Here is a 27,012-nt window from a genome sequence, read left to right on the forward strand (position 1 = left end):
CAGAAGGCTTTTTATCACAGGAAACAAATCAGCCCTCGACAACTTAACCTGCAGAAAAAGATTTTTTTGAAAAAATCCCTAAGCCCCGGGGTCACAATTTCATCAAAAATCTGACTTTTGACCATTCACTCAAAAATGGTGCCAAACGGTAGCAAATGCTCCCCTGAGAGGGTTGTCGGTCGAAACAGAAGTCTTTTTATCTCAGGAAAAGAAATCAGCCCTTGACAACTCAACAGGCAGAAAAAGATTTTTTTGAAAAAATAGCTAAGCCCAGGGGTCACAATTTCATCAAAAATCTGACTTTTGGCCATTCACTCAAAAATGGTGCCAAACGTTTGCAAATGCTCCCCTGAGACGTGTGGCGGTCGAAACAGAAGGCTTTTTATCACAGGAAAAGAAATCAGCCCTCGACAACTTAACCTACAGATTTTTTTTTTTTTTTTTGAAAAAATCCCTAAGCCCCGGGGTCACAATTTCATGAAAAATCTGACTTTCGGCCATTCAATCAAAAACGGTGCCAAACGGTAGCAAATGCTCCCCTGAGAGGGTTGGCGGTCGAAACAGAAGTCTTTTTATCTCAGGAAAAGAAATCAGCCCTCGACAACTCAACCTACAGAATTTTTTTTTTTTTTTTAAATCCCTAAGCCCCGGGGTCACAATTTCATCAAAAATCTGACTTTTGACCATTCACTCAAAAATGATGCCTGATTGACGCAAATGCTCCCCTGAGAGGTGTGGCGGCCGAAACAGAAGGCTTTTTATCACAGGAAAAGAAATCAGCCCTCGACAACTTAACCTGCAGAATTTTTTTTTTTTTTTTAAATCCCTAAGCCCTGGGGTCACAATTTCATCAAAAATCTGACTTTTGGAAATTCACTCAAAAATGGTGCCGAACGTTTGCAAATGCTCCCCTGAGAGGTGTGGCGGTCAAAACAGAAGGCTTTTTATTACAGGAAAAGAAATCAGCCCTCGACAACTCAACCGGCAGAAAAAGATTTTTTTGAAAAAATCCCTAAGCCCCGGGGTCACAATTTCATCAAAAATCTGACTTTTGACCATTCACTCAAAAATGGTGACAAACGGTAGCAAATGCTCCTCTGAGAGGGTTGGCGGTCGAAACAGAAGTCTTTTTATCTCAGGAAAAGAAATCAGCCCTTGACAACTCAACAGGCAGAAAAAGATTTTTTTGAAAAAATCCCTAAGCCCCGGGGTCACAATTTCATCAAAAATCTGACTTTTGACCATTCACTCAAAAATGGTGACAAACGGTAGCAAATGCTCCTCTGAGAGGGTTGGCGGTCGAAACAGAAGTCTTTTTATCTCAGGAAAAGAAATCAGCCCTTGACAACTCAACCGGCAGAAAAAGATTTTTTTGAAAAAATCCCTAAGCCCCGGGGTCACAATTTCATCAAAAATCTGACTTTTGACCATTCACTCAAAAATGGTGACAAACGGTAGCAAATGCTCCTCTGAGAGGGTTGGCGGTCGAAACAGAAGTCTTTTTATCTCAGGAAAAGAAATCAGCCCTTGACAACTCAACAGGCAGAAAAAGATTTTTTTGAAAAAATCCCTAAGCCCCGGGGTCACAATTTCATCAAAAATCTGACTTTTGACCATTCACTCAAAAATGGTGCCGAACGGACGCAAATGCTCCCCTGAGAGGGTTGGCGGTCGATACAGAAGGCTTTTTATCTCAGGAAAAGAAATCAGCCCTCGACAACTCAACCGGCAGAAAAAGATTTTTTTCAAAAAATAGCTAAGCCCAGGGGTCACAATTTCATCAAAAATCTGACTTTTGGCCATTCACTCAAAAATGGTGCCGAACGTTTGCAAATGCTCCCCTGAGAGGTGTGGCGGTCGAAACAGAAGGCTTTTTATCACAGGAAAAGAAATCAGCCCGCGACAACTTAACCTGCAGAAAAAGATTTTTTTGAAAAAATCCCTAAGCCCCGGGGTCACAATTTCATCAAAAATCTGACTTTCGGCAATTCACTCAAAAATGTTGCCAAACGTTTGCAAATGCTCCCCTGAGAGGGTTGGCGGTCGAAACAGAAGGCTTTTTATCACAGGAAAAGAAATCAGCCCTCGACAACTTAACCTGCAGAATTTTATTTTATTTTTAAATCCCTAAGCCCTGGGGTCACAATTTCATCAAAAATCTGACTTTTGGCAATTCACTCAAAAATGGTGCCAAACGGTCCCAAATGCTCTCCTGAGAAGTTTGGCGGTCGAAAGAGAAAGCTATTTATCTCAGGAAAAGAAATCAGCCCTCGACAACTTAACCGGCAGAAAAAGATTTTTTTGAAAAAATCCCTAAGCCCCGGGGGAACAATTTCATAAAAAATCTGACTTTTGGCAATTCACTCAAAAATGGTGCCGAACGGACGCAAATGCTCCCCTGAGAGGTGTGGCGGTCAAAACAGAAGGCTTTTTATCTCAGGAAAAATATCATCCCTCGACAACTTAACCGGCAGAAAAAGATTTTTTTGAATAAATCCCTAAGCCCCGGGGGAACAATTTCATAAAAAATCTGACTTTTGACCATTCACTCAAAAATGGTGCCGAACGGACGCAAATACTCCCCTGAGAGGGTTGGCGGTCGAAACAGAAGGCTTTTTATCTCAGGAAAAGAAATCAGCCCTCGACAACTCAACCGGCAGAAAAAGATTTTTTTGAAAAAATAGCTAAGCCCCGGGGTCACAATTTCATCAAAAATCTGACTTTCGGCAATTCACTCAAAAATGGTGCCAAACGGTCGCAAATGCTCGCCTGAGAGGTTTGGCGGTCGAAAGAGAAAGCTATTTATCTCAGGAAAAGAAATCAGCCCTCGACAACTCAACCGGCAGAAAAAGATTTTTTTGAAAAAATCCCTAAGCCCCGGGGTCACAATTCCATCAAAAATCTGACTTTTGACCATTCACTCAAAAATGGTGCCAAACGGTAGCAAATGCTCCCCTGAGAGGGTTGGCGGTCGAAACGGAAGTCTTTTTATCTCAGGAAAAGAAATCAGCCCTTGACAACTCAACCGGCAGAAAAAGATTTTTTTGAAAAAATCCCTAAGCCCCGGGGTCACAATTCCATCAAAAATCTGACTTTCGGCAATTCACTCAAAAATGGTGCCAAACGGTCGAAAATGCTCGCCTGAGAGGTTTGGCGGTCGAAAGAGAAAGCTATTTATCTCAGGAAAAGAAATCAGCCCTCGACAACTTAACCGGCAGAAAAAGATTTTTTTGAAAAAATCCCTAAGCCCCGGGGTCACAATTTCATCAAAAATCTGACTTTCGGCCATTCAATCAAAAATGGTGCCAAGCGGTTGCAAATGCTCCCCTGAGAGGGTTGGCGGTCGAAACAGAAGGCTTTTTATCTCAGGAAAAGAAATCAGCTCTCGACAACTCAACTGGCAGAAAAAGATTTTTTTGAAAAAATAGTTAAGCCCAGGGGTCACAATTTCATCAAAAATCTGACTTTCGGCAATTCACTCAAAAATGGTGCCAAACGGTCGCAAATGCTCCCCTGAGAGGGTTGGCGGTCGAAACAGAAGGCTTTTTATCTCAGGAAAAGAAATCAGCCCTCGACAACTCAACCGGCAGAAAAAGATTTTTTTGAAAAAATAGCTAAGCCCCGGGGTCACAATTTCATCAAAAATCTGACTTTCGGCAATTCACTCAAAAATGGTGCCAAACGGTCGCAAATGCTCGCCTGAGAGGTTTGGCGGTCGAAAGAGAAAGCTATTTATCTCAGGAAAAGAAATCAGCCCTCGACAACTCAACCGGCAGAAAAAGATTTTTTTGAAAAAATCCCTAAGCCCCGGGGTCACAATTTCATCAAAAATCTGACTTTTGACCATTCACTCAAAAATGGTGCCCAACGGACGCAAATGCTCCCCTGAGAGGGTTGGCGGTCGAAACAGAAGGCTTTTTATCTCAGGAAAAGAAATCAGCCCTCGACAACTCAACCGGCAGAAAAAGATTTTTTTGAAAAAATCCCTAAGCCCCGGGGTCACAATTTCATCAAAAATCTGACTTTCGGCCATTCGCTCAAAAATGGTGCCAAACGGTAGCAAATGCTCCCCTGAGAGGGTTGGCGGTCGAAACAGAAGTCTTTTTATCTCAGGAAAAGAAATCAGCCCTTAACAACTCAACCGGCAGAAAAAGATTTTTTTGAAAAAATCCCTAAGCCCCGGGGTCACAATTCCATCAAAAATCTGACTTTCGGCCATTCATTCAAAAATGTTGCCAAACGTTTGCAAATGCTCCCCTGAAAGGCTTGGCAGTCGAAAGAGAAGGCTTTTTATCTCAAAAAAAGAAATCAGCCCACGACAACTTAACCGGCAGAAAAAGTTGTTTTTGAAAAAATCCCTAAGCCCCAGGGTCACAATTTCATCAAAACTCTGACTTTTGACCATTCACTCAAAAATGGTGCCAAACGGTTGCAAATGCTCGCCTGAGAGGTTTGGCAGTCGAAAGAGAAGGCTCTTTATCACAGGAAAAGAAATCAGCCCTCGACAACTCAACCAGCAGAAAAAGATTTTTTTGAAAAAATCGCTAAGCCCCGGGGTCACAATTTCATCAAAAATCTGACTTTCGGCAATTCACTCAAAAATGGTGCCAAACGGTCGCAAATGCTCGCCTGAGAGGTTTGGCGGTCGAAAGAGAAAGCTATTTATCTCAGGAAAAGAAATCAGCGCTCGACAACTTAACCGGCAGAAAAAGATTTTTTTGAAAAAATCCCTAAGCCCCGGGGTCACAATTTCATCAAAAATCTGACTTTCGGCCATTCAATCAAAAATGGTGCCAAGCGTTTGCAAATGCTCCCCTGAGAGGGTTGGCGGTCGAAACAGAAGGCTTTTTATCTCAGGAAAAGAAATCAGCCCTCGACAACTCAACCGGCAGAAAAAGATTTTTTTGAAAAAATAGCTAAGCCCAGGGGTCACAATTTCATCAAAAATCTGACTTTCGGCAATTCACTCAAAAATGGTGCCAAACGGTCGCAAATGCTCCCCTGAGAGGGTTGGCGGTCGAAACAGAAGGCTTTTTATCACAGGAAAAGAAATCAGCCCTCGACAGCTTAACCTGCAGAATTTTATTTTATTTTTAAATCCCTAAGCCCTGGGGTCACAATTTCATCAAAAATCTGACTTTTGGCAATTCACTCAAAAATGGTGCCAAACGGTCCCAAATGCTCGCCTGAGAAGTTTGGCGGTCGAAAGAGAAAGCTATTTATCTCAGGAAAAGAAATCAGCCCTCGACAACTTAACCGGCAGAAAAAGATTTTTTTGAAAAAATCCCTAAGCCCCGGGGTCACAATTTCATCAAAAATCTGACTTTTGGCAATTCACTCAAAAATGGTGCTGAACGGACGCAAATGCTCCCCTGAGAGGTGTGGCGGTCAAAACAGAAGGCTTTTTATCTCAGGAAAAATATCATCCCTCGACAACTTAACCGGCAGAAAAAGATTTTTTTGAATAAATCCCTAAGCCCCGGGGGAACAATTTCATCAAAAATCTGACTTTCGGCAATTCACTCAAAAATGGTGCCAAACGGTCGCAAATGTTCGCCTGAGAGGTTTGGCGGTCGAAAGAGAAAGCTATTTATCTCAGGAAAAGAAATCAGCCCTCGACAACTCAACCGGCAGAAAAAGATTTTTTTGAAAAGATCCCTAAGCCCCGGGGTCACAATTTCATCAAAAATCTGACTTTTGACCATTCACTCAAAAATGGTGCCCAACGGACGCAAATGCTCCCCTGAGAGGGTTGGCGGTCGAAACAGAAGGCTTTTTATCTCAGGAAAAGAAATCAGCCCTCGACAACTCAACCGGCAGAAAAAGATTTTTTTGAAAAAATCCCTAAGCCCCGGGGTCACAATTTCATCAAAAATCTGACTTTCGGCCATTCGCTCAAAAATGGTGCCAAACGGTAGCAAATGCTCCCCTGAGAGGGTTGGCGGTCGAAACAGAAGTCTTTTTATCTCAGGAAAAGAAATCAGCCCTTGACAACTCAACCGGCAGAAAAAGATTTTTTTGAAAAAATCCCTAAGCCCCGGGGTCACAATTCCATCAAAAATCTGACTTTCGGCCATTCATTCAAAAATGTTGCCAAACGTTTGCAAATGCTCCCCTGAAAGGTTTGGCAGTCGAAAGAGAAGGCTTTTTATCTCAGGAAAAGAAATCAGCCCACGACAACTTAACTGGCAGAAACAGTTGTTTTTGAAAAAATCCCTAAGCCCCAGGGTCACAATTTCATCAAAACTCTGACTTTTGACCATTCACTCAAAAATGATGCCAAACGGTAGCAAATGCTCCCCTGAGAGGGTTGGCGGTTGAAACAGAAGTCTTTTTATCTCAGGAAAAGAAATCAGCCCTTGACAACTCAACAGGCAGAAAAAGATTTTTTTGAAAAAATCCCTAAGCCCCGGGGTCACAATTTCATCAAAAATCTGACTTTTGACCATTCACTCAAAAATGGTGCCGAACGGACGCAAATGCTCCCCTGAGAGGGTTGGCGGTCGATACAGAAGGCTTTTTATCTCAGGAAAAGAAATCAGCCCTCGACAACTCAACCGGCAGAAAAAGATTTTTTTGAAAAAATAGCTAAGCCCAGGTGTCACAATTTCTTTAAAAATCTGACTTTTGGCCATTCACTCAAAAATGGTGCTGAACGTTTGCAAATGCTCCCCTGAGAGGTGTGGCGGTCGAAACAGAAGGCTTTTTATCACAGGAAAAGAAATCAGCCCTCGACAACTTAACCTGCAGAAAAAGATTTTTTTGAAAAAATCCCTAAGCCCCGGGGTCACAATTTCATAAAAAATCTGACTTTCGGCCATTCACTCAAAAATGGTGCCAAACGGTAGCAAATGCTCCCCTGAGAGGGTTGGCGGTCGAAACAGAAGTCTTTTTATCTCAGGAAAAGAAATCAGCCCTTGACAACTCAACCGGCAGAAAAAGATTTTTTTGAAAAAATCCCTAAGCCCCGGGGTCACAATTTCATCAAAAATCTGACTTTTGACCATTCACTCAAAAATGGTGCCGAACGGACGCAAATGCTCCCCTGAGAGGGTTGTCGGTCGAAACAGAAGGCTTTTTATCTCAGGAAAAGAAATCAGCCCTCGACAACTCAACCGGCAGAAAAAGATTTTTTTGAAAAAATAGCTAAGCCCAGGGGTCACAATTTCATCAAAAATCTGACTTTCAGCAATTCACTCAAAAATGGTGCCAAACGGTCGCAAATGCTCGCCTGAGAGGTTTGGCAGTCGAAAGAGAAAGCTATTTATCTCAGGAAAAGAAATCAGCCCTCGACAACTCAACCGGCAGAAAAAGATTTTTTTGAAAAAATCCCTAAGCCCCGGGGTCACAATTTCATCAAAAATCTGACTTTTGACCATTCACTCAAAAATGGTGCCAAACGGTAGCAAATGCTCCCCTGAGAGGGTTGGCGGTCGAAACAGAAGTCTTTTTATCTCAGGAAAAGAAATCAGCCCTTGACAACTCAACCGGCAGAAAAAGATTTTTTTGAAAAAATCCCTAAGCCCCGGGGTCACAATTCCATCAAAAATCTTACTTTCGGCCATTCATTCAAAAATATTGCCAAACGTTTGCAAATGCTCCCCTGAGAGGTGTGGCGGTCGAAACAGAAGGCTTTTTATCACAGGAAAAGAAATCAGCCCTCGACAACTTAACCTGCAGAATTTTATTTTATTTTTTAAATCCCTAAGCCCTGGGGTCACAATTTCATCAAAAATCTGACTTTTGGAAATTCACTCAAAAATGGTGCTGAACGTTTGCAAATGCTCCCCTGAGAGGTGTGGCGGTCAAAACAGAAGGCTTTTTATTACAGGAAAAGAAATCAGCCCACGACAACTTAACCGGCAGAAAAAGTTGTTTTTGAAAAAATCCCTAAGCCCCAGGGTCACAATTTCATCAAAACTCTGACTTTTGGCAATTCACTCAAAAATGGTGCCAAACGGTCCCAAATGCTCGCCTGAGAAGTTTGGCGGTCGAAAGAGAAAGCTATTTATCTCAGGAAAAGTAATCAGCCCTGGACAACTTAACCGGCAGAAAAAGATTTTTTTGAAAAAATCCCTAAGCCCGGGGGTCACAATTTCATCAAAAATCTGACTTTTGGAAATTCACTCAAAAATGGTGCCGAACGGACGCAAATGCTCCCCTGAGAGGTATGGCGGTCAAAACAGAAGGCTTTTTATTACAGGAAAAGAAATCAGCCCTCGACAACTTAACCTACAGAATTTTTTTTTTTTTTGAAAAAATCCCTAAGCCTCGGGGTCACAATTTCATCAAAAATCTGACTTTTGGCAATTCACTAAAAATGGAGCCGAACGGACGCAAATGCTCCCCTGAGAGGTGTGGCAGTCAAAACATAAGGCTTTTTATCTCAGGAAAAATATCAGCCCTCGACAACTTAACCGGCAGAAAAACTTGTTTTTGAAAAAATCCCTAAGCCCCGGGGTCACAATTTCATCAAAAATCTGACTTTCGGCCATTCACTCAAAAATGGTGCCAAACGGTTGCAAATGTTCGCCTGAGAGGTTTGGCAGTCGAAAGAGAAGGCTCCTTATCACAGGAAAAGAAATCAGCCCTCGACAACTTAACCGGCAGAAAAAGATTTTTTTGAAAAAATCCCTAAGCCCCGGGGTCACAATTTCATCAAAAATATGACTTTTGGCCATTCAATCAAAAATGGTGCCGAACGGACGAAAATGCTCCCCTGAGAGGGTTTGGTGGTCGAAACAGAAGGCTTTTTATCTCAGGAAAAGAAATCAGCCCTCGACAACTCAACCGGCAGAAAAAGATTTTTTTGAAAAAAATCCCTAAGCCCCGGGGTCACAATTTCATCAAAAATCTGTCTTTCGGCCATTCACTCAAAAATGGTGCCAAACGGTCGCAAATCCTCGCCTGAGAGGTTTGGCGGTCGAAAGAGAAAGCTATTTATCTCAGGAAAAGAAATCAGCCGTCGACAACTCAACCGGCAGAAAAAGATTTTTTTGAAAAAATAGCTAAGCCCAGGGGTCACAATTTCATCAAAAATCGGACTTTCGGCAATTCACTCAAAAATGGTGCCAAACGGTCGCAAATGCTCCCCTGAGAGGGTTGGCGGTCGAAACAGAAGGCTTTTTATCTCAGGAAAAGAAATCAACCCTCAACAACTCAACCGGCAGAAAAAGATTTTTTTGAAAAAATCCCTAAGCCCCGGGGTCACAATTTCATCAAAAATCTGTCTTTCGGCCATTCACTCAAAAATGGTGCCAAACGATTGCAAATGTTCGCCTGACAGGTTTGGCAGTCGAAAGAGAAGGCTCTTTATCACAGGAAAAGAAATCAGCCCTCGACAACTCAACCGGCAGAAAAAGATTTTTTTGAAAAAATCCCTAAGCCCCGGGGTCACAATTTCATCAAAAATCTGACTTTCGGCAATTCACTCAAAAATGGTGCCAAACGGTCGCAAATGCTCGCCTGAGAGGTTTGGCGGTCGAAAGAGAAAGCTATTTATCTCAGGAAAAGAAATCAGCCCTCGACAACTTAACCGGCAGAAAAAGATTTTTTTGAAAAAATCCCTAAGCCCCGGGGTCACAATTTCATCAAAAATCTGACTTTCGGCCATTCAATCAAAAATGGTGCCAAGCGGTTGCAAATGCTCCCCTGAGAGGGTTGGCGGTCGAAACAGAAGGCTTTTTATCTCAGGAAAAGAAATCAGCCCTCGACAACTCAACCGGCAGAAAAAGATTTTTTTGAAAAAATAGCTAAGCCCAGGGGTCACAATTTCATCAAAAATCTGACTTTCGGCAATTCACTCAAAAATGTTGCCAAACGGTCGCAAATGCTCCCCTGAGAGGGTTGGCGGTCAAAACAGAAGGCTTTTTATCACAGGAAAAGAAATCAACCCTCGACAACTCAACCGGCAGAAAAAGATTTTTTTGAAAAAATCCCTAAGCCCCGGGGTCACAATTTCATCAAAAATCTGACTTTCGGCTATTCGCTCAAAAATGGTGCCAAACGGTAGCAAATGCTCCCCTGAGAGGGTTGGCGGTCGAAACAGAAGTCTTTTTATCTCAGGAAAAGAAATCAGCCCTTGACAACTCAACCGGCAGAAAAAGATTTTTTTGAAAAAATCCCTAAGCCCCGGGGTCACAATTCCATCAAAAATCTGACTTTCAGCCATTCATTCAAAAATGTTGCCAAACGTTTCCATATGCTCCCCTGAGAGGTGTGGCGGTCGAAACAGAAGACTTTTTATCACAGGAAAAGAAATCAGCCCTCGACAACTTAACCTGCAGAATTTTATTTTATTTTTAAATCCCTAAGCCCTGGGGTCACAATTTCATCAAAAATCTGACTTTCAGCCATTCAATCAAAAATGGTGCCAAGCGGTTGCAAATACTCCCCTGAAAGGTTTGGCAGTCGAAAGAGAAGGCTTTTTATCTCAGGAAAAGAAATCAGCCCACGACAACTTAACCGGCAGAAAAAGATTTTTTTGAAAAAATCCCTAAGCCCCAGGGTCACAATTTCATCAAAACTCTGACTTTTGGCAATTCACTCAAAAATGGTGCCAAACGGTCCCAAATGTTCGCCTGAGAAGTGTGGCGGTCGAAAGAGAAAGCTATTTATCTCAGGAAAAGAAATCAACCCTCGACAACTCAACCGGCAGAAAAAGATTTTTTTGAAAAAATCCCTAAGCCCCGGGGTCACAATTTCATCAAAAATCTGACTTTTGACCATTCACTCAAAAATGGTGCCGAACGGACGCAAATGCTCCCCTGAGAGGGTTGGCGGTCGAAACAGAAGGCTTTTTATCTCAGGAAAAGAAATCAGCCCTCGACAACTCAACCGGCAGAAAAAGATTTTTTTGAAAAAATAGCTAAGCCCAGGGGTCACAATTTCATCAAAAATCTGACTTTCGGCAATTCACTCAAAAATGGTGCCAAAGGGTCGCAAATGCTCGCCTGAGAGGTTTGGCGGTCGAAAGAGAAAGCTATTTATCTCAGGAAAAGAAATCAGCCCTTGACAACTCAACCAGCAAAAAAAGATTTTTTTGAAAAAATCCCTAAGCCCCGGGGTCACAATTTCATCAAAAATCTGACTTTCGGCCATTCGCTCAAAAATGGTGCCAAACGGTAGCAAATGCTCCCCTGAGACGGTTGGCGGTCGAAACAGAAGTCTTTTTATCTCAGGAAAAGAAATCAGCCCTTGACAACTCAACCGGCAGAAAAAGATTTTTTTGAAAAAATCCCTAAGCCCCGGGGTCACAATTCCATCAAAAATCTGACTTTCGGCCATTCATTCAAAAATGTTGCCAAACGTTTGCAAATGCTCCCCTGAAAGGTTTGGCAGTCGAAAGAGAAGGCTTTTTATCTCAGGAAAAGAAATCAGCCCACGACAACTTAACCAGCAGAAAAAGTTGTTTTTGAAAAAATCCCTAAGCCCCAGGGTCACAATTTCATCAAAACTCTGACTTTTCGCAATTCACTCAAAAATGGTGCCAAACGGTCCCAAATGCTCGCCTGAGAAGTTTGGCGGTCGAAAGAGAAAGCTATTTATCTCAGGAAAAGAAATCAGCCCTGGACAACTTAACCGGCAGAAAAAGATTTTTTTGAAAAAATCCCTAAGCCCCAGGGTCACAATTTCATCAAAACTCTGACTTTTGGCCATTCAATCAAAAATGGTGCCGAACGGACGCAAATGCTCCCCTGAGAGGTGTGGCGGTCAAAACAGAAGGCTTTTTATTACAGGAAAAGAAATCAGCCCTCGACAACTTAACCTACAGAATTTTTTTTTAAAAAAAAAATCCCTAAGCCCCGGGGTCACAATTTCATCAAAAATCTGACTTTTGGCAATTCACTCAAAAATGGAGCCGAACGGACGCAAATGCTCCCCTAAGAGGTGTGGCGGTCAAAACAGAAGGCTTTCTATCTCAGGAAAAATATCAGCCCTCGACAACCTAACCGGCAGAAAAACTTGTTTTTGAAAAAATCCCTAAGCCCCGGGGTCACAATTTCATCAAAAATCTGACTTTCGGCCATTCACTCAAAAATGGTGCCAAACGGTTGCAAATGTTCGCCTGAGAGGTTTGGCAGTCGAAAGAGAAGGCTCTTTATCACAGGAAAAGAAATCAGCCCTCGACAACTTAACCGGCAGAAAAAGATTTTTTTGAAAAAATCCCTAAGCCCCGGGGTCACAATTTCATCAAAAATCTGACTTTTGGCCATTCAATCAAAAATGGTGCCGAACGGACGAAAATGCTCCCCTGTGAGGGTTTGGTGGTCGAAACAGAAGGCTTTTTATCTCAGGAAAAGAAATCAGCCCTCGACAACTCAACCGGCAGAAAAAGATTTTTTTGAAAAAAATCCCTAAGCCTCGGGGTCACAATTTCATGAAAATTTGATGAAAATGTTCGCCTGAGAGGTTTGGCAGTCGAAAAAGAAGGCTTTTTATCTCAGGAAAAATATCAGCCCTCGACAACTTAACCGGCAGAAAAACTTGTTTTTGAAAAAATCCCTAAGCCCCGGGGTCACAATTTCATCAAAAATCTGACTTTCGGCCATTCACTCAAAAATGGTGCCAAACGGTTGCAAATGTTCGCCTGAGAGGTTTGGCAGTCGAAAGAGAAGGCTCTTTATCACAGGAAAAGAAATCAGCCCTCGACAACATAACCGGCAGAAAAAGATTTTTTTGAAAAAATCCCTAAGCCCCGGGGGAACAATTTCATCAAAAATCTGACTTTCGGCCATTCACTCAAAAATGGTGCCAAACGTTTGCAAATGCTCCCCTGAGAGGTGTGGCGGTCGAAACAGAAGGCTTTTTATCACAGGAAAAGAAATCAGCCCTTGACAACTCAACCTTCAGAAAAAGATTTTTTTGAAAAAATAGCTAAGCCCAGGGGTCACAATTTCATCAAAAATCTGACTTTCGGCAATTCACTCAAAAATGGTGCCAAACGGTCGCAAATGCTCGCCTGAGAGGTTTGGCGGTCGAAAGAGAAAGCTATTTATCTCAGGAAAAGAAATCAGCCCTCGACAACTCAACCGGCAGAAAAAGATTTTTTTGAAAAAATCCCTAAGCCCCGGGGTCACAATTTCATCAAAAATCTGACTTTCGGCCATTCAATCAAAAATGGTGCCAAACGGTAGCAAATGCTCCACTGAGAGGGTTGGCGGTCGAAACAGAAGGCTTTTTATCTCAGGAAAAGAAATCAGCCCTTGACAACTCAACCGGCAGAAAAAGATTTTTTTGAAAAAATCCCTAAGCCCCGGGGTCACAATTTCATCAAAAATCTGTCTTTCGGCGATTCACTCAAAAATGGTGCCAAACGGTCGCAAATGCTCGCCTGAGATGTTTGGCGGTCGAAAGAGAAAGCTATCTCAGGAAAAGAAATCAGCCCTCGACAACTCAACCGGCAGAAAAAGATTTTTTTGAAAAAATCCCTAAGCCCCGGGGTCACAATTTCATCAAAAATCTGACTTTCGGCCATTCAATCAAAAATGGTGCCGAACGGACGCAAATGCTCCCCTGAGAGGTGTGGCGGTCAAAACAGAAGGCTTTTTATCTCAGGAAAAATATCATCCCTCGACAACTTAACCGGCAGAAAAAGATTCTTTTGAATAAATCCCTAAGCCCCGGGGGAACAATTTCATCAAAAATCTGACTTTCGGCCATTCACTCAAAAATGGTGCCAAACGGTAGCAAATGCTCCCCTGAGAGGGTTGGCGGTCGAAACAGAAGTCTTTTTATCTCAGGAAAAGAAATCAGCCCTTGACAACTCAACCGGCAGAAAAAGATTTTTTTGAAAAAATCCCTAAGCCCCGGGGTCACAATTTCATCAAAAATCTGACTTTTGACCATTCACTCAAAAATGGTGCCGAACGGACGCAAATGCTCCCCTGAGAGGGTTGGCGGTCGAAACAGAAGGCTTTTTATCTCAGGAAAAGAAATCAGCCCTCGACAACTCAACCGGCAGAAAAAGATTTTTTTGAAAAAATAGCTAAGCCCAGGGGTCACAATTTCATCAAAAATCTGACTTTTGACCATTCACTCAAAAATGGTGCCGAACGGACGCAAATGCTCCCCTGAGAGGGTTGGCGGTCGAAACAGAAGGCTTTTTATCTCAGGAAAAGAAATCAGCCCTCGACAACTCAACCGGCAGGAAAAGATTTTTTTTAAAAAAATCCCTAAGCCCCGGGGTCACAATTTCATCAAAAATCTGACTTTCGGCCATTCGCTCAAAAATGGTGCCAAACGGTAGCAAATACTCCCCTGAGAGGGTTGGCGGTCGAAAGAGAAGGCTTTTTATCTCAGGAAAAGAAATCAGCCCACGACAACTTAACCGGCAGAAAAAGTTGTTTTTGAAAAAATCCCTAAGCCCCAGGGTCACAATTTCATCAAAACTCTGACTTTTGGCAATTCACTCAAAAATGGTGCCAAACGGTCCCAAATGCTCGCCTGAGAAGTTTGGCGGTCGAAAGAGAAAGCTATTTATCTCAGGAAAAGAAATCAGCCCTGGACAACTTAACCGGCAGAAAAAGATTTTTTTGAAAAAATCCCTAAGCCCCAGGGTCACAATTTCATCAAAACTCTGACTTTTGGTCATTCACTCAAAAATGGTGCCGAACGGACGCAAATGCTCCCCTGAGAGGTGTGGCGGTCAAAACAGAAGGCTTTTTATTACAGGAAAAGAAATCAGCCCTCGACAACTTAACCTACAGAATTTTTTTAAAAAAAAAAATCCCTAAGCCCCGGGGTCACAATTTCATCAAAAATCTGACTTTTGGCAATTCACTCAAAAATGGAGCCGAACGGACGCAAATGCTCCCCTGAGAGGTGTGGCGGTCAAAACAGAAGGCTTTTTATCTCAGGAAAAATATCAGCCCTCGACAACTTAACCGGCAGAAAAACTTGTTTTTGAAAAAATCCCTAAGCCCCAGGGTCACAATTTCATCAAAACTCTGACTTTTGGCAATTCACTCAAAAATGGTGCCAAACGGTCCCAAATGCTCGCCTGAGAAGTTTGGCGGTCGAAAGAGAAAGCTATTTATCACAGGAAAAGAAATCAACCCTCGACAACTCAACCGGCAGAAAAAGATTTTTTTGAAAAAATCCCTAAGCCCCGGGGTCACAATTTCATCAAAAATCTGACTTTCGGCCATTCGCTCAAAAATGGTGCCAAACGTTTGCAAATGCTCCCCTGAGAGGTGTGGCGGTCGAAACAGAAGGCTTTTTATCACAGGAAAAGAAATCAGCCCTCGACAACTTAACCTGCAGAATTTTATTTTATTTTTAAATCCCTAAGCCCTGGGGTCACAATTTCATCAAAAATCTGACTTTCAGCCATTCAATCAAAAATGGTGCCAAACGGTCGCAAATGCTCGCCTGAGAGGTTTGGCGGTCGAAAGAGAAAGCTATTTATCTCAGGAAAAGAAATCAGCCCTCGACAACTCAACCGGCAGAAAAAGATTTTTTTGAAAAAATCCCTAATCCCTGGGGTCACAATTTCATCAAAAATCTGACTTTCGGCCATTCAATCAAAAATGGTGCCAAACGGTAGCAAATGCTCCACTGAGAGGGTTGGCGGTCGAAACAGAAGGCTTTTTATCTCAGGAAAAGAAATCAGCCCTTGACAACTCAACCGGCAGAAAAAGATTTTTTTGAAAAAATCCCTAAGCCCCGGGGTCACAATTTCATCAAAAATCTGTCTTTCGGCGATTCACTCAAAAATGGTGCCAAACGGTCGCAAATGCTCGCCTGAGAGGTTTGGCGGTCGAAAGAGAAAGCTATCTCAGGAAAAGAAATCAGCCCTCGACAACTCAACCGGCAGAAAAAGATTTTTTTGAAAAAATCCCTAAGCCCCGGGGTCACAATTTCATCAAAAATCTGACTTTCCGCCATTCGCTTAAAAATGGTGCCAAACGGTAGCAAATGCTCCCCTGAGAGGGTTGGCGGTCGAAACAGAAGTCTTTTTATCTCAGGAAAAGAAATCAGCCCTTGACAACTCAACCGGCAGAAAAAGATTTTTTTGAAAAAATCCCTAAGCCCCGGGGTCACAATTCCATCAAAAATCTGACTTTCGGCCATTCATTCAAAAATGTTGCCAAACGTTTGCAAATGCTCCCCTGAAAGGTTTGGCAGTCGAAAGAGAAGGCTTTTTATCTCAGGAAAAGAAATCAGCCCACGACAACTTAACCGGCAGAAAAAGTTGTTTTTGAAAAAATCCCTAAGCCCCAGGGTCACAATTTCATCAAAACTCTGACTTTTGGCAATTCACTCAAAAATGGTGCCAAACGGTCCCAAATGCTCGCCTGAGAAGTTTGGCGGTCGAAAGAGAAAGCTATTTATCTCAGGAAAAGAAATCAGCCCTGGACAACTTAACCGGCAGAAAAAGATTTTTTTGAAAAAATCCCTAAGCCCCAGGGTCACAATTTCATCAAAACTCTGACTTTTGGCCATTCACTCAAAAATGGTGCCGAACGGACGCAAATGCTCCCCTGAGAGGTGTGGCGGTCAAAACAGAAGGCTTTTTATTACAGGAAAAGAAATCAGCCCTCGACAACTTAACCTACAGAATTTTTTTTTTAAAAAAATAATCCCTAAGCCCCGGGGTCACCTTTTTTTTTTTTTTTTTTAGAAAATTTTTATTATGAAAAAATGCACAGATTACAATATATTACAAATATTACAAGTACAAACATGCAAGAAAGGAGTTCCATCAGATAAAAGCAGAAAATGAAGAAAGAGAATAAAAAAGTAAAGATAGAAAAAAAAAGAAGAAGAAAAAAAAAAGAAAAACAAAAATACCACGAATACAGGTGCTATTGACAGAGCTTCCGTCCAGCTCGGTCTTGGAGTTACCAATTCTTATATTGTTACTGCAGTTTTGGTAATACAAATATACACCGATGATTTCAGCTATCGTCTACTGATAAATTATTTAATCCCTGGGTGTTTTCAAAATAAATTAAAAATTTATTCCATTCGTTTTTAAGTTTGCTCGAGTTGTGTTGTCTTATTTTTTGTGTTAATCTCGCTAACTCAATGTATTGGTATAGCCTCATTTGCCACTCTCCTATAGCAGGTAAATCAGAGGTTTTCCATTTTTGTGCTATTTGAATCCTCGCCGCAGCCATAGCATATTGAAAAAAAGTTTGGTCTGTTTTCTTTATTTCTTTACCAATCAGCCCTAAAAGAAACAGCTCGGGGGTTTTGGGGATGTTATACTTCAAGATTTTTTTCAATTCGTCATGAATTTGCGTCCAAAATCCTTTTATTACATCACAGGTCCACCAAATGTGAAAGAAGGTCCCGACCTTATCTTTACATCTCCAACAGGTGTTATCAGCTGTTTTGTACATTTTTCCTAGCTTTGCTGGGGTCAAGTACCAACGGTAGACCATTTTCTCTAGATTTTCCCGCAAAGCTACGCAAGCTGAAAATTTTACACCTGTCGTCCAAAGCATTTGCCATTTACTGTAGTCTATGTTGTGACCAATGTCTTTCTCCCATTTTACCATAACCCCTTTCACCCGATCTTCCTTAGTGTCCCATTCCAATAATTTTTTATACATTTTTGATAGGGATTTACTATTACTTTCCAAGATTTCTACCTGGAACCATGATTTTTTTTCCTTCATGCCCAGTCTCTTATGCTCGCCCCATAAGGCGTGAATCTGGTGAAAGTGGAACCAGTCTTTTATTTTATCTTTCAGTACCTCATAAGGCTTCACCCTCCATCCTATTTCTGTCTTTTCTAAAATATCCTCATACGTACATTTTTCATCTGCCATATTTTTTTTTTTTATTTTAATAATATTGGTTGGGGAAAGCCACCATGGGGTACCTTTCTCAAACAATTTTTTATACCTCTTCCACACTTCCAACAATGGGCCTCTGATAATATGATTAGAAAATCCTCTGTGGACCTCCCCCTTATCTTGCCACAGGTAGGCATGCCACCCGAATCTTATATTGAAGCCCTCCAAATCTAGGAGGTCTGAGTTTCTAAGGGTGGCCCACTCCTTTATCCAGCAGATACAGGCTGCCTCATAGTATAATCTAATATTTGGGACCGCAAATCCGCACCTTTCTCTCGAGTCTGTTAAATATTTCAACTTTACTCTGGCCCTCTTCCCCTGCCAAATAAAATTGGTCAGGGTTCTTTGCCAGTTCTTAAAGATGGAGGTGCCTTTAATTATCGGGATATTTTGAAAGAGGAATAATAATTTCGGGAGGATGCACATCTTAATAGCTGCCATCCTCCCTGTCCATGAAAGTTTCAATCTTTGCCAAGTATCTAGATCCTTTTTAATGTCCTGCCACACCTTACTGTAATTGTCCTCAACCAGGTTTATATTTTTAGGTGAGAGCCAAATTCCCAGATATTTCACTTTATTCACTACTTTAATGCCAATCTTTTCTTCCAAATGAATTTTCTCCTGTTCGGTCATGTTCTTTGTTAGGACTTTTGTTTTCTTCCTATTTAATCTAAAGCCGGACAGTCTACCAAAGTCTTCCAAAAGTTCAACCACCGTGCTTGCACTATCCACTGGATTCTCCACCGACAGCACCAGGTCATCAGCATAGGCTTTAAGCTTAAATTCTTTGTTTCCAATTTTTATCCCCCTCATCAAAAATCTGACTTTTGGCAATTCACTCAAAAATGGTGCCGAACGGACGAAAATGCTCCCCTGAGAGGTGTGGCGGTCAAAACAGAAGGCTTTTTATCTCAGGAAAAATATCATCCCTCGACAACTTAACCGGCAGAAAAAGATTTTTTTGAATAAATCCCTAAGCCCCGGGGGAACAATTTCATCAAAAATCTGACTTTCGGCCGTTCAATCAAAAATGGTGCCAAGCGGTCGCAAATGCTCCCCTGAGAGGGTTGGCAGTCGAAACAGAAGGCTTTTTATCTCAGGAAAAGAAATCAACCCTCGACAACTCAACCGGCAGAAAATGATTTTTTTGAAAAAATCCCTAAGCCCCGGGGTCACAATTCCATCAAAAATCTGACTTTTGACCATTCACTCAAAAATGGTGCCGAACGGACGCAAATGCTCCCCTGAGAGGGTTGGCGTTCGAAACAGAAGGCTTTTTATCTCAGGAAAAGAAATCAGCCCTTGACAACTCAACCGGCAGAAAAAGATTTTTTTGAAAAAATCCCTAAGGCTCACATCCCTAAGGTCACATTTTCATCAAAAATCTGACTTTCGGCCATTCACTCAAAAATGGTGCCGAACGTTTGCAAATGCTCCCCTGAGACGTTTGGCGGTGTAAACAGAAGGCTTTTTATCACAGGGAAAAAATCAGCCCTCGACAACTTAACCAGCAGAAAAAGATTATTTTGCAAAAAACCCTAAGCCCCGGGGTTACAATTTCATCAACAATCTGACTTTCGGCCTTTCACTCAAAAATGGTGCCAAACGGATGGAAATGCTCCCCTGAGAGTTTTGGCGGTCGAAACAGAAGCCTTTTTATCACAGGAGAAGTAATCAGCCCTCGACAACTTAACCGCCAAAAAACGATTTTTTTGAAAAAATCCCTAATCTCCGGGGTCACAATTTCAGCAAAAATCTGACTTTCGGCCATTCACTCAGAAATGGTGTCAAACGGTTGCAAATGCTCCCCTGAGAGGTTTGCGGTCTGAATCCCCGTGACGGGTTGAGCTCCTCTTGTTCGGTCCCTGCTACTGCCATCTAGCAGTTCGAAAGCACGTCAAAGTGCAAGTAGATAAATAGGTACCACTGTGGCGGGAAGGTAAACGGCGTTTCCGTGTGCTGCTTTGGTTCGCCAGAAGCGGCTTAGTCATGCTGGCCACATGACCCGGAAGCTGTATACCGGCTCCCTCGGCCAATAAAGCGAGATGAGCACCGCAACTCCAGAGTCGGCCACGACTGGACCTAACTGTCAGGGGTCCCTTTAACTTTACCTTTTATGTGAAAGGGAGGAAAAAGGAAAATCGGGACATTCCAGGGTCAAATCAAAAACCGGGACGGCTTCTGTAATTCTGGGACTGTCCCAGGAAAAGCAGGACACACGGATGTTAGGAGCCTTTGATTACCCTCCTGGATAGTTGTCCAAAGAACAGCAACATGACTTCTATCGAGTGTTTCATGTTCCTCCTGTGTAGCTCTCATTTGCTTGCATTTTGGACTCACAGCTGTCCATGGAGGCGCAGGTCAATTCTGTGTCAAGGGTAGCTGTCTACCAGCTCCACTGCAGGCTGAGACCCTACCTGCCCGCAGACTGTCTCGCCAGAGTGGTGCATGCTCTAGTTATCTCCTGCTTGGACTACTGCAATGCGCTCTATATATAATTAATCCAGAATGCGGCAGCTAGACGGGTGACTGGGTGTGGCTGCTGAGACCATATAACACCCGTCTTAAAAGACCTACATTGGCTCCCAGTATGTTTCCGAGCACAATTCAGAGTGTTGGTGTTGACCTTTAAAGCCCTAAATGGACTCAGCCCGGTATACCTGAAGGAGCGTCTCCATCCCATCATTCAGCCTGGACACTGAGGTCCAGCTCCGAGGGCCTTCTGGTGGTTCCCTCCCTGCGAGAAGTGAGCTTACAGAGAACCAGGCAGAGGGCCTTCTTGGTAGTGGCGCCCACCCTGTGGAATGCCCTCCTGTCAGATATCAAGGAAATAAAAAACTATCTGACTTTTAGAAGACATTTGAAGGCAGCCCTCTTTAGGGAAGTTTTTAATGGTTGATGTTTTATTCTGTTTTTAGTGTTCTGTTGTGAGTCGCCCAGAGCAACCGGGGAAACCCAGCCAGGTGGCAGGGTATAAATAATAAAGTATTATTATTATTATTATTATTATTATTATTATTATTATTATTATTATTATCACAGTGATACCTCGGGTTAAGAACTTAATTTGTTCTGGAGGCCCGTTCTTAACTTGAAACTGTTCTTAACCTGAGGTACCACTTTAGCTAATGGGACCTCCTGCTGCCGCCACGCCACCGGAGCACGATTTCTCACCCTGAAGCAAAGTTCTTAACCCGAGGTACTATTTCTGGGTTAGCGGAGTCTGTAACCTGAAGCGTCTGTAACCCGAGGTACCACTGTATTGCTGTCCCATTTGCCCCAGCTGGACTGATTCCCTTGGCTGCTCCAAGCCTTGGTCTGACTCTGAGTCACTGTAAGGCAAAACCCCACCCCTGGCTGACGTGCCAAGCCTTGATGCTGGGAGTGACTTTCTGTAGAGCCATCTGGTAAACAGATCAAAGATGCCCTGTTGGTGACCAAAAAAACCACCACCCCAGATTGCAATGCCCAGGCTGCATATAAGGATGAATGCAGCCAATCTGAGTTGTTTATACTCATTTGGCTGCCATGCTCATTGACTCGCTGCTTCACATCATTTGCATGTTCCTTCTCTCTTTCTCCTGCAGCTAAGAGTTTGCTTCTTCTTTTCTAAGGAGACAACAAGAGGGAGCCAGAGATTTGCATTCCCATCAAAACTCCAGGACTAAAGTCCCTTTGGAGGTAGAGATTGAGGCGAGAAGCTAGCACCCATTTTTTCATACTGAAAGAGAAAAGAGAGGGACAAGATTTAAAGCCCATCAAGGTGATCGGATGCTGGTTTTGCTGGCTTGTTGCTCATTTGATTCTGCCGGTGGAGATCCCTGGTGTATGTTTGCAGCAGATATGCTCCTGGGGGGTATCAAAGGTAAGTCTTTTTGCACATACCGTATTTTTTGCTCTATAAGACTCACTTTTCCCCTCCTAAAAAGTAAGGGGAAATACGTGTGCGTCTCATGGAGCGAATGCAGGCTGCGCAGCTATCCCAGAAGCCAGAACAGCAAGAGGGATTGCTGCTTTCACTGCGCAGTGATCCCTCTTGCTGTTCTGGCTTCTGAGATTCAGAATATTTTTTTTCTTGTTTTCCTCGTCCAAAAACTAGGTGCATCTTGTGGTCTGGTGCATCTTATAGAGTGAAAAATACGGTACTTTCCCCACTCAGCATCCACAAGAGCATGGAAAAAAGCACTTAGAAGAGGGTGGCAAAGATAAGCCAGAAAATCAACTTGCTGCCCATGCCCCTAGAACATTCTAGAATTACTGGTATGTTATCCACTCACTATTGAATTTTTAAAAAGTATTTTTTAACCCACTCTTTGGTCAAAAAAGGGCTCCCGGAGTGGCTTACAACGATCGTTAATAAGCCAGACAGGAGCGACGGACGGGTTTCTTGGAAATTCCCTGTGTGGCCACTCTCTCCACACCAGAGTTAGCACCCTGAAAGAACAATGAAACCCCTGCTAAGATTGTGATTTTTCCAAACAGACAAACAAATAAATAGTTTGTATTTTCCAAGGAGGCATCAGGATCAGGCGCACAGGAGTCGCCCTCAGAGCGCATTGTGCATGTGAAGACAGACGGGGGAGAAATGTGGTTTATAGGTGAAGGAAAAGAGAGCGTTTCTGTGTTCCGTATATGATTGAGGATGGTGGCACCCTGGTCACTTATGTGGCCCTGGGAAAGGAATATACTGTATGCCATGGATGGCACAGAGAACCCGCAAGTAGAAATGTTATGGTAGGATATGCCTTGCTGTTTTTCCCCAAGGCATTTTAAGACATGGAAGCAGTGAAACCATGCCATGATTTTAACAGATTTTAACAAAATCAGATATTTCTATCCCTGTGCCTTCAGAACCTTCTGGCAATTGATCATTCTGAAACATAGACTGGCAATACTGAAACATCTTTCTCTCCTGAACCCAACATAGATCTTTAAGGCTTATTATGTTGTTGTTAAAATAAAAAAAATTCCTTCCAGTAGCACCTTAAAGACCAACTAAGTTAGTTCTTGGTATGAGCTTTCGTGTGCATGCACACTTCTTCAGATACACTGAAACAGAAGTTGCCAGATCCTTCTATATAGTGAGAAGGTGGGGAGGGGTATTACTCAGAAGGGTGGTGGGAATGGGAGATTGGCAGATAGCTGAGATGAGCCTGTTGACGACTCTTAACGACTGTAATAGGTCTTACAGGAAAAGGCAGGGGGTGAGAAGGTGAAAAATGGCTTAGTCATGTATAATGAGATAAGAATGTTGTTGTTGTTGTTGTTGTTGTTGTTTTGTTGTTGGATGGCAGGTAGTGAGAGTAGAGACCCTGAATGAGTAGAGAAAATGAGTATTTCTGTGTTTGCTGAAAGATAATGTGTAAGATTTAGGTAAGTCTAGGGGAAGCAAGCCTTAAGAAGAACGTTCAAACAGCGCAACCCATCAGTGTCTTATGTGTATGATTTGATTTCTTTACGTTACAAGATCAGTTCTAAGGCATACACAGAGAAATTTGGATTTGAAGAAATGTGTACAGTTTTCCTTGGGGCTTTCTAAAAGGAATTTTTACTGAACTCCAAATGGATGAAATCATCTGAAAGTGCATTTTCAGCCTTCATTTTACATAATTAAACATGCACTTATTTAAATAAAAAGTGTCACAAAATATGCAGTCATAGTAAATTCGTACAGTTTAAAGAAACTTGGCTTTTAAAATATGACTTTGAAAATCCAGAACACCAAAAGGAACTTTTCTACAAAATCCCGCTCAGCATAAATCTCTGGAGCTGGCTGACCTTTGTCTCCTGTCTCCGGTTGAAAGAAAGTGGAAGCTGGGATCATAAACTGTCCCAATCCCATTCAAAGCTATGTTTAGCTGTGCATGAGATGTCTGGTTTAAACCCTTTCTTGTACCACTTTTAACAGTCATGACTGTGACATTAACATAAGAGAGAGTGCTGGAGGTGAAATAGTTAAACAGGTTGCCCAGTCAGGACCCAGGGGGTGGAGTCAGTGGGACTATAAAACCAGCTCTGGGTGGAGTTCGTTGGGAGTTGTGGGTGGGTAGTTGGTTGGTTTTAGTGGGTTGGCTGGTTGGGAAAGGCAGTTGGTAATAGAGAGACAGTTAGGGCAGTGGGTTCTTGAGTGTGGGGAGGTAGAAGAGATAGAGAGAGGAAAATAAGACTACAAAAGTAAAGAGCAACATTTGGAATGCCGTAAAAGTTTGGCTGTGTCTGAAATAAAATACACGCTTCTTTATTAATTGAGAAGCTGACTGAGACTGAAGTGATTTTACCGGGGAGGACCTGGTTGGTGGCAGCGGATTAGTGGTGTACGGGTCAATAGTCCGTGAGACGACCGGGGGCTCCGTACGAACGCCACAATGACTTCCCCCAAAGGATCTTGGGAAGTGTAGTTTGTTATGGGTACTGACCTCACAAAGTTGCCATTTCAGCATCTTTAACAAGCTGTCGTTGCCAGGATCCCCCACAATTGTTAAAAGGAGGGTATAAGAGAGCTTTGAATGCAGTGCGGATGTGCACAGAGTCCGCTGAGAAAGTTGTGACTGCTGCAAGATGTTTTTACATCCCCTAGTCTGCTCCAGTGTTGAGACTGTGTCAGTAAGAAATAAAACCGTCTCTCTCTTTTGCAGATCACCCCGACAGATTGTAGTAAGATCACAGGAAGTTCCTAACCCTCAGACCGACGACACACCTCTTTGGCTCCATAATGAACAGAACTTTGGCTTCTAACACATCGTCTCCACCCCAGAGCAACTGGAGTTTCCCCTTCCACGCCATCCAGCCATGTAGAAACAGCACAGATATTACTCTGTTTCTAGTCGCCTCTTACAGCTTGGAGACCCTGGTAGGCATTTTAGGAAACTTGTGCTTCATTGGTATCCTGGCCAGACATAAAGAGAAAGCCGCCGTCACCAATGTATTTATTGCCAATCTGATAGTCTCAAGCTTGACTATGTGCATATTCTGCTTGCCGTTCACTGTCACCACAGTCTTGTTGAAGCACTGGATATTTGGCGAAGCCATGTGCAGGGTGACCTTGTTCATCCAGTGCACGTCTTTGACCGTCTCCATCCTGTCGCTTGTGCTCATTGCTTTAGAAAGGCACCAGCTCATCATAAACCCCACCGGCTGGAGGCCCAGCCTCTCCCAAGCCTACCTGGGCATTGCCGTCACTTGGATCTTTGCTTCTTTCTTGTCCTTGCCTTTCGTCACTTACAGCATCTTGGACGATGACTTCCCGAAGCAGCTCCGCAGAACGGATTCTTTGGCGAGCAAGGTCGTTTGCTTCCCCTTCTGGCCGTCGGAGGTTTACAGGCTCACCTACACCACTGTCTTGCTGCTCATACAGTACTGCATCCCCCTTCTCCTCATCGCGGTGTGCTACCTGAACATCTACCTGCGCCTCCGGAAGAGGGAGGACATGTTTCGGAAGAAGCATGAGTGCAGTTGCCGGGCGAGCCACCTGAAGCAGATCAATATTCTGCTGGCGTTAATGGTCGCCGCCTTCGCAGTCTGCTGGCTGCCGCTTCATGTTTTCAACACCATCGATGACTGGAACTACAAAATCATCCCCCACTGTATCTATGATCTGATCTCCTCCCTGTGCCACCTGGTCGCCATGGCATCAGTCTGCATCAACCCCGTCATCTACGGCTTTCTCAACAAGAACTTCAAAAAAGAAGTGAAGGCCCTGATTCTGGGTTGCCATCACCGCTCCTCGGCGCAGGAATATGAGATGATACCTGTATCGACCAGGCAGATGGAGCTCTCCAAGGATTCACTGAGGATAAGCTGTCAGCAGAATCCTATTTAACTCCTAGGCTGAACCTTCAGAGTCCTGAGGGTTGGAGCTCACCTATGTCTGCTAGCTCCTCCATCATCATCACCACCACCACCACCACCAAGTTGCAGTATCTGCCATTCTCCAATTTGCAGAGGACAACTGTCTGAAGGAGACTTGCAGGATAAGGCATCGGACTTCCCATACCCCAACCCATATAAATAAGAGACCGATCAGACTGGGTTTTGGGTAAAAACAGGCCACAACTTTATTGAATACAGATGGAAGAGGTTTGGCTTGGGGCAATCTAAATACTTTCAGCCTGCCTGCTGGAAGTGACGCGTGGTCAATCCAGGTGGGGGTTCCTAATAATGGGTCCTTCACTAAGACTTACATCCAATAGGGTAACCCCCACAGAGACCGCCGTCTGGGGGAGTGCTTTCGGCCCCGGCCCCACCTGGGCAAACAAACATGGCCACTCTGCCCGGATCCCTTTAATGGGATACCCCAACGTTTGGAGGGGCAGGTGGGGACTACAATCTCCCCTCTGCCCAAAAAAAGGGATTGCCCCCAATGCCCAACCAGTTGTGAGGAACTGCTATGAAGCACGTCCAAGTGCAAGTAGATAAATAGGTACCGCTCTGGTGGGAAGGTAAATGGCGTTTCCGTGCGCTGCTCTGGTTCGCCAGAAGCGGCTTAGTCATGCTGGCCACATGACCCGGAAGCTGGACGCCGGCTCCCTCAGCCAGTAAAGTGAGATGAGCGTCGCAACCCCAGAATCGGCCACAACTGGACCTAATGGTCAGGGGTCCCTTTACCTTTTTAGGCAAAACCACCAGGTAAGAGCCAATTATCCTGGTGGGCAAATTCCTACCCAGCCCTGTAAAGTATGGCGCGACCACTGCAGCCACAGCAAAGTCATTGACAATCAGCTTAAACTGAGGGTGGGTGGGATGGGGAAACCTGGCGCAGGAACAAACAGGCTGTGCCCCAGGTATGGGCTGCTTAAATGGGCAAGAGGTGGATCCAAGGGAAGCCCACCGTCGGCTCCATCAGCTCCGCCCCCCGGCACAGCCCATATCCCAGGCTGCCTCCCCATTTGCCAAAGAGGGTGCAGGCTAAGATCCGGGTACCCATAGGCGGCAGGGGCTTATGCCCCCTCCACCTATCAGGAAGGACACTGCCGTTCGAAGTCTACCGTCGGGGCCCCAGTGAAGCATCTTCCGTCCAGCAATGCCACCACACTCAAGTTCTGGAAGCTCCCCACACATTTTAGAACCAAGGATTTGGCAAGTAATTGAGTTTGCGCCCTGCAGCATAGAGGACATGAATTATCCTGTTCCTCCGTTTTTTAAAAAATTGTCGTTTCGCTTTATTAATAGCACACATTGAACCCTAGTGTTGCAGGTTCCACTGCTA

The 27,012-nt window shown here is 43.5% G+C and overlaps 1 protein-coding gene across 1 annotated transcript; it reads left to right on the forward strand.

The window, feature by feature from the left end:
• The first annotated feature begins 21,314 nt into the window (after positions 1–21,314).
• Positions 21,315–25,873, forward strand: NPY4R2 (neuropeptide Y receptor Y4-2). Its single transcript, XM_083505771.1, has 2 exons — positions 21,315–21,672; positions 24,443–25,873. The coding sequence occupies exon 2, from the start codon at positions 24,520–24,522 to the stop codon at positions 25,624–25,626; it is 1,107 nt and encodes a 368-aa protein (XP_083361897.1). The 5' UTR covers positions 21,315–21,672; positions 24,443–24,519; the 3' UTR covers positions 25,627–25,873.
• Positions 25,874–27,012: the final 1,139 nt, after the last annotated feature.

This window comes from Podarcis liolepis, assembly GCF_965112155.1.
Source record: "Podarcis liolepis genome assembly, chromosome: 5".
NCBI classification, from domain to species: Eukaryota; Metazoa; Chordata; class Lepidosauria; order Squamata; family Lacertidae; genus Podarcis; species Podarcis liolepis.